Source organism: Cherax quadricarinatus, chromosome 12 (genome assembly GCF_038502225.1).
Source record: "Cherax quadricarinatus isolate ZL_2023a chromosome 12, ASM3850222v1, whole genome shotgun sequence".
Classification (NCBI taxonomy): domain Eukaryota; kingdom Metazoa; phylum Arthropoda; class Malacostraca; order Decapoda; family Parastacidae; genus Cherax; species Cherax quadricarinatus.
Window position 1 is genome coordinate 44,614,141 of NC_091303.1, and position 13,461 is coordinate 44,627,601.

The window sequence follows — 13,461 nt, forward strand, 5'->3', positions numbered from 1 at the left end:
AGAAAAAGTTTTGGAGTGAGATTAACAAGTTAAGAAAGCCTAGAGAACAAATGGATTTGTCAGTTAAAAATAGGAGAGGAGAGTTATTAAATGGAGAGTTAGAGGTATTGGGAAGATGGAGGGAATATTTTGAGGAATTGTTAAATGTTGATGAAGATAGGGAAGCTGTGATTTCGTGTATAGGACAAGGAGGAATAACATCTTGTAGGAGTGAGGAAGAGCCAGTTGTGAGTGTGGGGGAAGTTCGTGAGGCAGTAGGTAAAATGAAAGGGGGTAAGGCTGCCGGGATTGATGGGATAAAGATAGAAATGTTAAAAGCAGGTGGGGATATAGTTTTGGAGTGGTTGGTGTAATTATTTAATAAATGTATGGAAGAGGGTAAGGTACCTAGGGATTGGCAGAGAGCATGCATAGTTCCTTTGTATAAAGGCAAAGGGGATAAAAGAGAGTGCAAAAATTATAGGGGGATAAGTCTGCTGAGTATACCTGGTAAAGTGTATGGTAGAGTTATTATTGAAAGAATTAAGAGTAAGATGGAGAATAGGATAGCAGATGAACAAGGAGGCTTTAGGAAAGGTAGGGGGTGTGTGGACCAGGTGTTTACAGTGAAACATATAAGTGAACAGTATTTAGATAAGGCTAAAGAGGTCTTTGTGGCATTTATGGATTTGGAAAAGGCGTATGACAGGGTGGATAGGGGGGCAATGTGGCAGATGTTGCAAGTGTATGGTATAGGAGGTAGGTTACTGAAAGCAGTGAAGAGTTTTTACGAGGATAGTGAGGCTCAAGTTAGAGTATGTAGGAAAGAGGGAAATTATTTCCCAGTAAAAGTAGGCCTTAGACAAGGATGTGTGATGTCACCGTGGTTGTTTAATATATTTATAGATGGGGTTGTAAGAGAAGTAAATGCGAGGGTCTTGGCAAGAGGCGTGGAGTTAAAAGATAAAGAATCACACACAAAGTGGGAGTTGTCACAGCTGCTCTTTGCTGATGACACTGTGCTCTTGGGAGATTCTGAAGAGAAGTTGCAGAGATTGGTGGATGAATTTGGTAGGGTGTGCAAAAGAAGAAAATTAAAGGTGAATACAGGAAAGAGTAAGGTTATGAGGATAACAAAAAGATTAGGTGATGAAAGATTGAATATCAGATTGGAGGGAGAGAGTATGGAGGAGGTGAATGTATTCAGATATTTGGGAGTGGACGTGTCAGCGGATGGGTCTATGAAAGATGAGGTGAATCATAGAATTGATGAGGGGAAAAGAGTGAGTGGTGCACTTAGGAGTCTGTGGAGACAAAGAACTTTGTCCTTGGAGGCAGAGGGGAATGTATGAGAGTATAGTTTTACCAACACTCTTATATGGGTGTGAAGCATGGGTGATGAATGTTGCAGCGAGGAGAAGGCTGGAGGCAGTGGAGATGTCATGTCTGAGGGCAATGTGTGGTGTGAATATAATGCAGAGAATTCGTAGTTTGGAAGTTAGGAGGAGGTGCGGGATTACCAAAACTGTTGTCCAGAGGGCTGAGGAAGGGTTGTTGAGGTGGTTCGGACATGTAGAGAGAATGGAGCGAAACAGAATGACTTCAAGAGTGTATCAGTCTGTAGTGGAAGGAAGGCGGGGTAGGGGTCGGCCTAGGAAAGGTTGGAGAGAGGGGGTAAAGGAGGTTTTGTGTGCGAGGGGCTTGGACTTCCAGCAGGCATGCGTGAGCGTGTTTGATAGGAGTGAATGGAGACAAATGGTTTTTAATACTTGACGTGCTGTTGGAGTGTGAGCAAAGTAACATTTATGAAGGGGTTCAGGGAAACCGGCAGGCCGGACTTGAGTCCTGGAGATGGGAAGTACAGTGCCTGCACTCTGAAGGAGGGGTGTTAATGTTGCAGTTTAGAAACTGTAGTGTGAAGCACCCTTCTGGCAAGACAGTGATGGAGTGAATGATGGTGAAAGTTTTTCTTTTTGGGCCACCCTGCCTTGGTGGGAATCGGCCAGTGTGATAAAAAAAAAAAATAAATTCTGTAATGGATCTCTGGCTTCTTTTACCCTACAGTACATTATACTGCTGACAGTAAGGCATCATCAGCTGCTCTAGACTCCATTTCAAAGCACTGCTTCTAGATTTGTCAGTGTTCTCTTAGTGAAAATGTCTACTAGTTTAAAGCAACGTGGAACTGCTCACGTAACTGTTACAATGTTTACTGTTTTTCTTCGGGTTCTTCTTCTGTTATCTGGCTCCCTTGCATCTGTGCATAGAGCTCTGGCAACATTTCCTCTGGACTTTTGTCTTCATCATCTTTTAAGAGCTCATTCACATCGTCCTTCATATCTTCAAAGCTATCACTTGGTAATCTTGCTAGCTGAACAATTTCCTGAACCTGGACTCTTAAGCAAGGGAAAACCAGTGAAAGAATTAACTACAGAAGGTCATAACTTTCCCCAGCCTGCATTTAATGTTTATTGGGCACTTCATTCCATGCACTAATAGCATAGCTGATGGCATCTGCAGTGTTAATTTATTCCAGAAGCTTGGTATTGCCAGGTTGGAGTCAGCCCATCCAGATTTTATCCCCTCCTGCAAACCGTACCGTGTTAAGTTAATTTTACGAAGTGTTGTGTAAAATTATGCTGCAATTTTTCAAATCCTTGTAATATGTAGGTCTACTGTATATTAATATGAGTGCTTGTGGACCACAAAAAATCAACCCACTTGCCTTTTGTGGCTCATGAACCCATAGATGGACCACCTTGACCTACACAATCCAGACAGCTTGGATGTAAAGAAGAGCATGCTTGTTAGAACTGTTATAACATTATGGAGGATTTGGAAGATACCTAGAATAGAAATGTCATCTACACAGATTTCCCTAAGGCATTTGACTAATATGATCATGGAGTGATAACCCATAAAATAAGGTCAGTTAATATACAGTAGAAGAAAAAAAAATTTAGGAAAATTAATATTAAATATTTTAATAAATAGAACACACAAAGTAGTGGTATGCAAAGCAAAATCTGATCTTAGCACAGTAAAAGGTTCATTACCCCCGGACACAGTCCTGGCATTTTTATTGTTTTTCATCCTCGTTGCATACATAGACATAAACACTAGCCACATCTTTGTATTGTCTTTTGTGGATAATACGAAAATAAATATGAAAGTAGCATCAGTAAAAGAAGTGGAAAAATTGCAAGCAGATTGTCAGTAAAGTCTAACAAAGGGTATTGGAAAATAATGTGATGTTCCATGATGACAAATTCTAATTGTTCAGATTTGGAAAGCATAAAGAACTCAAAAATAGCACTGACTGCAAAACACAGGAGGACCATCTAATAGAATGAAAGGAATAATAACAAACCTTGGTATAATAATGTCAGATGGCCTCTGATAGAGAACACAATAAGGTAACTACTACAAAAGCCAGATAAATGACAGGGTGGATAGTGAGAAATTTCAAAACGAGAGAAATTATGCTAATGGGAACATTGTTTAATTTCAGTTGTGCTACCTTATTTAAAATATTGTTAGCTGTTGATGGCTCCATTCTTCGCAGGAGAAATATTATAGCTGGGAAATGTTCAGAGACTTTTTACTGCCTGCATATGGCCACTAGAGCATTGAAATTATTAGAACACCTCAAAGTGTTTGGAATGTACTCTAGAGCAAAGAGGGAGAGATTTGATAATTCAGACATGGAAGATACTTGAGGGCTTAGTTCCGGTTGTACACACAGATTTAAAAATGTATCAGAGTGAGAGACATGAAAGGAAGTGTAAAATAGTCCCACTGAAAAGTAGGGGTGCTATGGACACAATAAGACAGCACTTGTCAAAACATCTGTTATCCAAGACTATTCAACTTGCTACCAGCAGCTATTAGAAATATTGCCAGATGAATTTAGAAGTATTGAAGAGGAAACTGGAGCATTACCTGCACTAAGTGCCAGATTAGCCAGGCTTTGATGGGCAGGTGGGCCAGTGAGCCACCAGTATCACATGCCTGGTTGAAGAGGCAATCAACAGAAAAGCTTGACCCCTGAGCTGGTCTGTGAGGTTAAAAAAATCTCTTGAAACAGTCACAGGTATGCCACACAGGGCATGGGTGTATGGTCATCCTCTTTCCATAAGAATTGTCACTGAAACAAGTTTCTGTAGAGTGAGGCAAAGGGGCACACACCTTACCCATTTCTGTGTGTTTCCTGGTGCTCCTGCATCTCTTGTGTAAATTGTGGCATGCCATTTCATGGTTTACCAGCAGCTTCTGATGTTTTGATATCAGTGAAAAATATCCTGGAATATCTGTAAGGAGCTTGGGGATATTGTATGTAAGGTTGTGCTACAGTATCAATACAGTTGGCATCAGCTAATTTTGATGATAAAAATATCGGTATCGACCTAAAATTGAGTATTGGTTGGTATTGGTTAATTTTGATGATATTGGTATTGATATGTACCTGTATTGGCTAATTTTTACAGTATTAGTATCAGCCTAAAATATATTATCAGTATTGGTATTGGCAAAAATTTTGGTACCATCCCATCCCTAATTTTATAGGAGTCTTGTAATGTTAGTCATTTTAAGTTTAAGGTTGTGAGTTTGTAATATACACGTTTGTGTGTATGGGCCATTTATTAATAAGATGATCAATTCTCAGTCATTCTTTACCTTTCTGCACCTCAGTTAGAACTGGACTGAATTACAGTGGTACCTCGAGTTAAGAACTTAATTCGTTCCAGAAGGCTGTTCGAGTGCTGATACTGAACGAATTTGTTCCCTTAACCCCTAAACTGTCCAAACGTACATCGATGTTCACTCACGTAGTGCTCCGAATGTAGATCTGCGTTTTTTTTACATGCTTTCAAATGGAGAAAAATCAAGGTCGGAGCGCTACGTGCATAAACATAGATCTACGTTTGGACAGTTTTAGGGTTAAGGAATAATGTAAATTAGATTAGTCCGTTTCAGACCCCCAAAAATACTTACAAAAGCATTTACAAAAATACACTTACATAATTGTTCAAGTTGGGAGCTGTTCGAAACTCGAGGTACCATTGTATATACAGTGGAACCCCAGATTTTGTCCGCACCAGATATCGTACAATTCGGATTTCGACCACTTTTTTCGGCAAAAATTTGCTCTGGATTTCGTAATTCATCCTGGAAATCGTCCGTATCAGACGCGTCCACCCACCCAGGATGCAGCCACTCATGGGTATGTCTCTCAGTCTGGCTCTATCACTGGTTGAGTGAGCATTCATCTGAAGCATTTCATAATAATCCATTGTTTTTTGTGTTTGTTTATTGAGTGAGACTGCGAAGTAAGCCACCATGGGCTCAAAGAAAGTTCCTAGTTCCAACCCTTTGGTAAAGAAGGTGAGAAACATGATAGAATTCAAGAAAGAGATTGTATAAAAATATGAAAGTGGCGTACGTGTTGCCGAGCTCACCAGGATGTATGGCAAGTCCCTGGATAGGGCTGTGATACCTGAAGTCGTTATGGAGGGGGATTTCCCTTCGAAACAATAACCTCTGCTCCTCTTCCCTCTCCCCTCCTCACCGTCCATGCCCCAACAAGAGTCTTCAGCAAAGGTAAGTGTGATGTTAAATGCTCATTTATCCATTTCATTAGTCATTTATATTTCTTTCTCATTGTTTTCTGTATGTAAAACTATAGTTATTCTTTAAAAAATGTACATGTATTTTTGTTAATATTTTTGGGTGTCTGGAATGGATTAATTGTATTTACATTATTTCTTATGGGAAATACAGTGGACCCCCGGTTTGCAATGGCATCAGTATCTGATAAATCCGGTATTCAATACATTTTAACGCAGAAGTTTTGCCTCGATTCCCGTTAAAAATCCCGGTATACGCGATTCGTCTGAGATGTGTCCACGTGTGGCCTGAACAGCCCCGTGCGTGCCAGTGTTTACAAGCCAGCCAGTGTGCTTGCATCTAAGGATACATAAGAATATAAGAAAGGAGGAACACTGCAGCAGGCCTGTTGGCCCATACTAGGCAGGTCCTTTACAATTAATCCCACTAACAAAACATTTGACCAACCCAATTTTCAATGCTACCCAAGAAATAAGCTCTGATGTGCAAGTCCCACTCAAATCCAACCCCTCCCACTCATGTACTTATCCAACCTAAATTTGAAACTACCCAAAGTCCTAGCCTCAATAACCCAACTAGGTAGACTGTTCCACTCATCAACTACCCTATTTCCAAACCAATACTTTCCTATGTCCTTTCTAAATCTAAACTTGTCTAATTTAAATCCATTACTGCGGGTTCTCTCCTGGAGAGATATCCTCAAGACCTTATTAATATCCCTTTTATTAATACCTATCTTCCACTTATACACTTCGATCAGGTCTCCCCTCATTCTTCGTCTAACAAGTGAATGTAACTTAAGAGTCTTCAATCTTTCTTCATAAGGAATATTTCTAATGCTATGTATTAATTTAGTCATCCTACGCTGAATGTTTTCTAACGAATTTATGTCCATTCTGTAATATGGAGACCAGAATTGAGCTGCATAATCTAGGTGAGGCCTTACTAATGATGTATAAAGCTGCAGTATGACCTCTGGACTTCTGTTGCTTACACTTCTTGATATAAATCCCAGTAATCTATTTGCCTTATTACGTACGCTTAGGCATTGCTGTCTTGGTTTAAGGTTGCTGCTCACTATAACCCCCAAGTCCTTTTTGCAATCTGTATGGCTAAGTTCAACATCATTTAACTTATAAGTGCTAGGGTTATGAACACTCCCGAGCTTCAGAACCTTGCATTTATCTACATTGAACTGCATCTGCCACTTTTCTGACCAAGAATATAGTTTGTTTAAATCCTCCTGAAGTTCCCTAACATCTACGTTTGAATCAATTATCCTACCCATCTTTGTGTCATTCGGTACATTCCATATTATCACAGTGTTTTTGGTGCTTGTTTGTGCAAAATAAGTCACCATGGGCCCCAAGAAAGCTTCTAGTGCCAACCCTGTGGTAAAAAGGGTGAGAATTAGTATGGAAATTAAGAAAGATTTTGAAGGGTTTGGGGCTAGCACTGAGAAGCCTATGCCAGTTGTGGAATCCATTGTGCCTACTTCAAAAATTAAGGAAATGTGTGCATAGTGGGTTGAACTGCAAACCTTTATGGATGAAAATCACCCTAACACAGCTATTGCAAGCCGTGCTGGTGACTATTACAATGACAATGTTGTGGCCCATTTTAGACAAATCTTAACCCTTTGACTGTTTCCGACGTATAAATACGTCTTATGAGCCAATGTTTCTGATGTATTCATACGCATAAATTCTAGCAGCTTCAAATCAAGCAGGAGAAAGCTGGTAGGCCCACATGTGAGAGAATGGGTCTCCATGGTCAGTGTGCACCATATAAAAAAAATCGGGGAGCCAGTGGTGCATTGTGGGAATGCCATTTCAGTTGTCCATTTTCAGCATGTCTAGCGGTAAGAAATATGTGATTCCCCAGCAAATCTGGGACTCTTCTCTTCCCAAGTGATGCTCTAACACAGATGGAAGTGTCAGTGAAGATCAATTTCATGATTTGGAGGAGTTTGAGACCAAAAGCAATGGAGGAGGAGGAGGGGAGGAAGAGGAGGAGGAGGGGAGGAAGAGGAGGAGGAGGAGGAGAAGAGGAGGAGGAGGAGGAAGAAGAAGAAGATATAATAATATTGTTCCCTTGAAGCAAGAAAAAAAAAAGTCCACCCCATGACAGTGACAAGATAAGGGGAGATAACATCTGATAAGAGCTGACTTTGATGAGCATAAACGAGGGTAGAGCTAAGGAAATATTACATGACCATCCCCTCCCTTTGTTTTTGTTGGTACACAAACATTTCTGTCTGTCTATTTGTCTGTCTGTCAAGCTCCCTGTCTGTCCATCTAGCTCTCTGTCTCAGAGAGAGCCACAAGACTGTGTCATCACTTTTACTCACATCTTCAAGCAGAGTATAGCACTTTGTCTGGATTTCTTGGGTTATCCTAGGTAATTTACACTATGTATACTTGTATTTATGTGTACCTGTGAGACAGAGATAGGCAGACAGATAGAAAGAGAGACAGATTGAAAGATATAGAATGAGGGAGAAAGATAATTAGATAGAATGGAGGAGGGGAAGCAGCATCCGACCCCATTGTTTTGACAGGCAGGAGGGGGAGTGAGTAATGAGACAATATGTCACTTTGACAGCTGCCGACTTCTGACTCAAAACAATTATAAGCCACACACTCTTGTAAACAAGTTTTGTAAACAATATATTGATAATTATGTTTGTGTGCTTATTGTGTTGTATACAACGAGTGTATATATGTACATTGCACCTTACTTTGGTCTCATAGGCCACATAAGTTATGTGAAAAAATAAAATAGTGAAAAAAACAAAAAACCTTCAATTACAAGTAAACTAAAGTTTACTGGGTGAGCGGCAGTCGCCGCTGTTGCCATACGCGGCTCATTTTCTGCAAACTTCACGGCTCTATATCTCGGTAAGTACGGATGGCAAAAATTTTTTTTTGGACTAAAACACTCAGAAAAATAATCTTAACATTTTCATAAGAAAAAATAATTTTTTTTTTTTTTTGAATATTTGGCGACATAGAATGACAGTTTCAGAGAGGGGCCTGAAACAGTCAAAGGGTTAAAGGAACGGGAGGTACAGAGCTCTATCGACAGATTTGTTGTGCGACAGAGGTCCAGTGTCTCTCAAGCTGGTCCTAGTGGCATTAAAAGAAGAAGGGAAGTAACCCCAGAAAAGGACTTGCTACCTCAAGCCCTAATGGAAGGGGATTCCCCTTCTAAACATTAACAACTTCGACACACTCCCCTCCTCCCATCCCATCAATCATCACCAGATTTTCATTAAAGGTAAGTGTCATGTATTCTATTGTTAGTAGAGTACTACAAACTGTGCATGTTTTCTTCAGTTTGTGTGCATGAAACTTAATATTTCATGTGGTAAAATTTTTATTTTCATACTTTTGGGTGTCTTGCACGGATTAATTTGATTTCCATTATTTCTTATGGGGAAAATTGATTCGGTTTTCGATAATTTGGGTTTACGATGATCTCTCAGGAACGGATTAATATCGCAAACCGGGGGTCCACCGTATTGCTTTGGTTATTGTCCGTTTCAGATTTAGACTGACCTTCTGGAACGTACTAAGGACGAAATCTGGGGTTCCACTGTATGGTGATATCATGACAGTGATTTCAGGCATTAGCCAGAGAGATAAAACATCATTTAACCCTTAAACTGTCCAAGCATAGATCTGTGTTCACTCTCCCAGCACTCTGAATATTTTGAAAAAAAAACAAAAATTAAAGAGGGCCATTTTCTGTGTGTAGTAAGATAAAAAAAAAAAAATTTAGGACCAGTACTTACCGAGATATAAGACCTCGAAGTTGGCGCTGGATGCTCGCCTGACTGCAACATCGAATCCTGCCGTTTGCAGAAGTGTTGCCAATATACCTTTTTTTCTTGTTTTTATTTTAATTTATATACAGTAGACTGTCATTTAACACAGTAGTTACGTTCCTGAAATGCCGTGTTAGGCAAAACCGTGTTAGACAAACTGAAGAACTTATGGAAAAAATAGGATTACGTTCCTAATAGCCCCCAAAAAGCCAAACAACTTTTTTTTAGATCAACAGATCTTACAAAAATAAAAGTGAATATGTAATTGTAGTTCATTGTTGTGATGTATTATGTTGTTTTTACTGCATAAGATTACAAATGCAATAGAAATAATAGTATTTCTTACTTTAAATTGTGGGTGCTGGTGTTTGTGGATGATTGTGAAGAGAGTGGAGAGTTATGTTGTGGTCCTACTGGGCTGAGGTGGATGGTAGAGATTCTGGTACTGAAGTCGATGGTAGTACTGGAGTGTGCATAAATTCTGTAAGGGATTTCTGTTCTATTGACGGTAAGGCATCAGCTGCTCTAGACACCGTTTCAGGGTCCTCTTCAGTGAAAAAGCCTAACTTTAAGTTATTCAGTAAGTCAAATCAGTCAGTCAAGTCAGTAAGTCAATCAGTCAAGTCAATATGTCATTCAGTCAGGTTAGTAAGTCAAATCATTCAATAAGTCAAGTCATTCAGTCAAGTCAGTCAGTAAGTCAGTCAGTCAAGTCAGTAAGTCAGTTAGTCAGTCATCCAGTCATCACACAAACCCATATTTACCTCATTCTTTTTATGTACAAAATGACGCTACAGGCTATCTCTTGTCTAATATCTCTATTTTCTTCGTTAATTCTAAAACTTAAATGCTTAACCCTTAAACGGTCCAAATGTATATATATGTTCTCTCGTGTAGCGCCCCAAACGTATATATACATTTCCTTTGTCATTCATTCAACATTAGCACGATAAGCCTGAGTCACCTAGACATGAGAGAATGGGTGTGTGCACTCACTGTGTGCCATAGGAAAAATTTGGGGACTCCTGGGTACCATATGCTTTATTTATTTATTTTTTTTTTTTTTTTTCTCCAAAAGTTTGGGGCGCTACGCGAGAGAACGTATATATATGTTTGGACCGTTTAAGGGTTAAACATTTTTTTGCAACTTCAGCAACACTTGTATGCTTACCGGGTGCCATGATTGCTTGGCAGATTTAAGATATGTCATTTAATACATATTTAAACAAACACAGCGAGCTACTAGCACAGGTTTGTCCAACACATGTATGAACCAACTGAAGGCTGGGAGTGTGGTGGGGGTGGCTGATGCTGGCAAGGGATGGCAGTAGGTCTCTCCTGTTGACTCAATGATGCAACCTACAGCCCATCCTGCCCCGCAAGTGACTGCATGCTCAAAATTTTTTCCCCTCCCGCAACCGTGTTAAATTAATTTTACGATGTGTTAAACAAAAATATGCCACAATTCTTCAGTCGTGCTATAACCAAAATGTACCAGATAATTTCAATTTATAATTTCAATTTATAATAGTTCTTGTGATTTCATAGCTAAACTTTGTTCTGATACTAATATTAGATACTGAAATAGTACTCAAATAGTCACAATCACACTGACAAGTGAACATTTTCACCTGCCTTGGTCATTTACTATTGTCTAGAAATATATACAAAGTATTTATAGGTCTCAGCAATGTTTTAGACATGCTGGAGTATATATCAAACTCCTTGAAGCATGGTGTAAGACTGAGTGTCACTAAACTGCTGACAGTGCAGCAGTGGTTTGACACTTGATGATCGTGCATTGCTGCAGAGAACCCCTGGCTTTGTTTGTTTTCACTGTTACACATAAATATGTCTCTGTCTATCTATCTAGCTCTGTCTTCCTGTCTGCCTGTGTGTCTGTCTTTCTCTCTGCCTGCATGTGTTTGTCTTTCTGTCTGCCTGTGTGTGTCTTGGTCTTTCTGTGTGAATGTGTGTCTCGGTCTTTCTTTCTGCCTTTGTGTGTCTGTCGTTCTGTCTGCCTGTTTGTGTCTCTTTCTGTGTGTGTGTGTGTGTGTGTGTGTGTGTGTGTGTGTGTGTGTGTGTGTACGTACTTTTGTGTGGTTGGTACTTGTCTTCAATAAATGTATGACAGAGAGGAATGTACCTAGGGACTGATAGAGAGTATAAGAAATATAGGGAAATAAGCCTACCTATTACACCAGGTAAAGGGTATGGTAGTATTATTGATGAATTAATTAAGGTAAAGACAGAGAGTGGAATCACAGATAAACAGGGAGGCTTTAGAATGGGTAGGGGATGTGTAGACCATGTGTTTACATTGAAGCATATAAGTAAACAATATTTAGATAAAGTTAGGAAAGTTTTCATTGCTTTTATGGATTTAGAAAAGGCATATGGTGGGGTGGATAAAGAAGCTGTATGGCAGATGTTGCAAGTATATGGATTAGGCTGTAGTTTACTGAATGCTGCTAACAGTTTTTACAAGGATAGTGAGGTTCAGGTTAGGGTGTGTAGGAGAGAGGGAGATTATTTTCCAGTAAAAACAGGCCTTAGACAGGGACATGTGATGTCACCATGGTTGTTTAACGTATTTATAGATGGGGTTGTAAAGAAGGTGAATACTTTGGTGTTGGGGAGAAGGGTGGGATTAAAATATGTGGAATCAAATACAAAATGGGAATTGACACAGTTACTTTTTGCTGATAATACTGTGCTTTTGGGAGATACTGAGAAGTTGCAAAGATTAGTGGATGAGTTTGGGAGGGTGTGTAAAAGAAATTGAAAATGAACATAGATGAAGGTGATGAGGGTAACAAATGAGTTAGGTAGTGAAAGGTTGGATATCAGATTGGAAGGAGTGAGTATGGAGGAAGTGAATGTGCTCAGATGTTTGGGAGTGGACTTGTTGGTAGATGGGTATATGAGAAGACAGGGTAAACCATAGAATTTATAAAGGTGCATTAAGGTATCTGTGGAGACAAAGAATGTTATCCATAGAGGCAAGGAGGGGAATGTATGAGAGTATGGTGGTACCAACACTCTTATGTGGATGTGAAGCATGGGTTGTGAATGTTGCAGCGTGAAGGAGATGGGAGGCAGTGGCGATATTGTGTCAGAGGGCAGTGGGTGGTGCAAATATTATACAGAGTTTGGAGATTAGGAGGAGATGCAGAGTTAATAAAACTATTATCCAGAGGGCTGAGGAGGGTTTGTTGAAGTGGTTTGGCCATTTAGAGAGGAGCAAAATAGGATGACTTGGAGGGTATATAAATCTTTAGTGGAGGGAAGGCAGAGTAGGGGTTGTTCTATTGAAGGATGGAGGTGGGGGAGTAAAGGAGGTTTCATGTTCAAGGGGCTTGGACATACAGCAGACATATGAGAATATTAGGATTGGAGGCAAATGATTTTTTGGACCTGATGAGCTGTTGGACTGTGAGCAAGGTAATATTTTGTGAAGGGATTCAGGGAAACCAGTTAGCTGGACTTGGGTCTTGCAGGTGGGAAGTACACTCTGAAGGGATGGTGGCTATATTTGCTGTTTGGAGGAACATCTGAACTGTCGTATCTACATGCCTCTGGAAAGGCAGTGATAGTGTGAATGGTGGTGAAAGTGTTTCTTTTTTGGGTCACCCTTCCTTGGTGTGAGACAGCCAGCATTTAAAAAAACAAAATTGTGACATTATTTACAATCTTGATTGGACAGTGTATTATTTAAGAAAAGATGTTTGTAATACAGTGAATTTTGGAAAGAATACATTGTATGCTTTTAATCTTACAGGCTGTAAGAAAATATTCCATTCAAGATGCATAAAAGCTTCAATCAGTGTAGTGTGCCATGATAATTCAAACTTGGGTAAAGAAAACGCCAGTCCATTGAACAAGAAGCCTCGACGGATTGATCAAGAAGACAACTGGAACCTCACCAGAACGTCAGAATTCATTGATAAATCTGATGAAGTGATTAAAGATGCTTATGAACTAAGACGGCTCGAGGAGTATATTAGACGCAAGGTAATGTGTTG

General features: G+C 39.7%; 1 protein-coding gene across 4 annotated transcripts in view; it reads left to right on the top strand.

Moving 5' to 3' along the window:
* Nucleotides 1-13,461, top strand: part of LOC128686671 (unconventional myosin-IXb) — an 857,686-nt gene that overhangs the window by 672,289 nt on the left and 171,936 nt on the right. For all 4 annotated transcript variants that reach the window (XR_011391908.1, XM_070084324.1, XM_070084325.1 and 1 more), the window contains one exon: nucleotides 13,218-13,450. Coding sequence is in view for 3 of the 4 variants with exons in the window: in XM_070084324.1 (XP_069940425.1) it covers nucleotides 13,218-13,450 (233 nt within the window). In the remaining variant the exon portion in view is untranslated. The remainder of the gene's footprint in view (nucleotides 1-13,217; nucleotides 13,451-13,461) is intronic.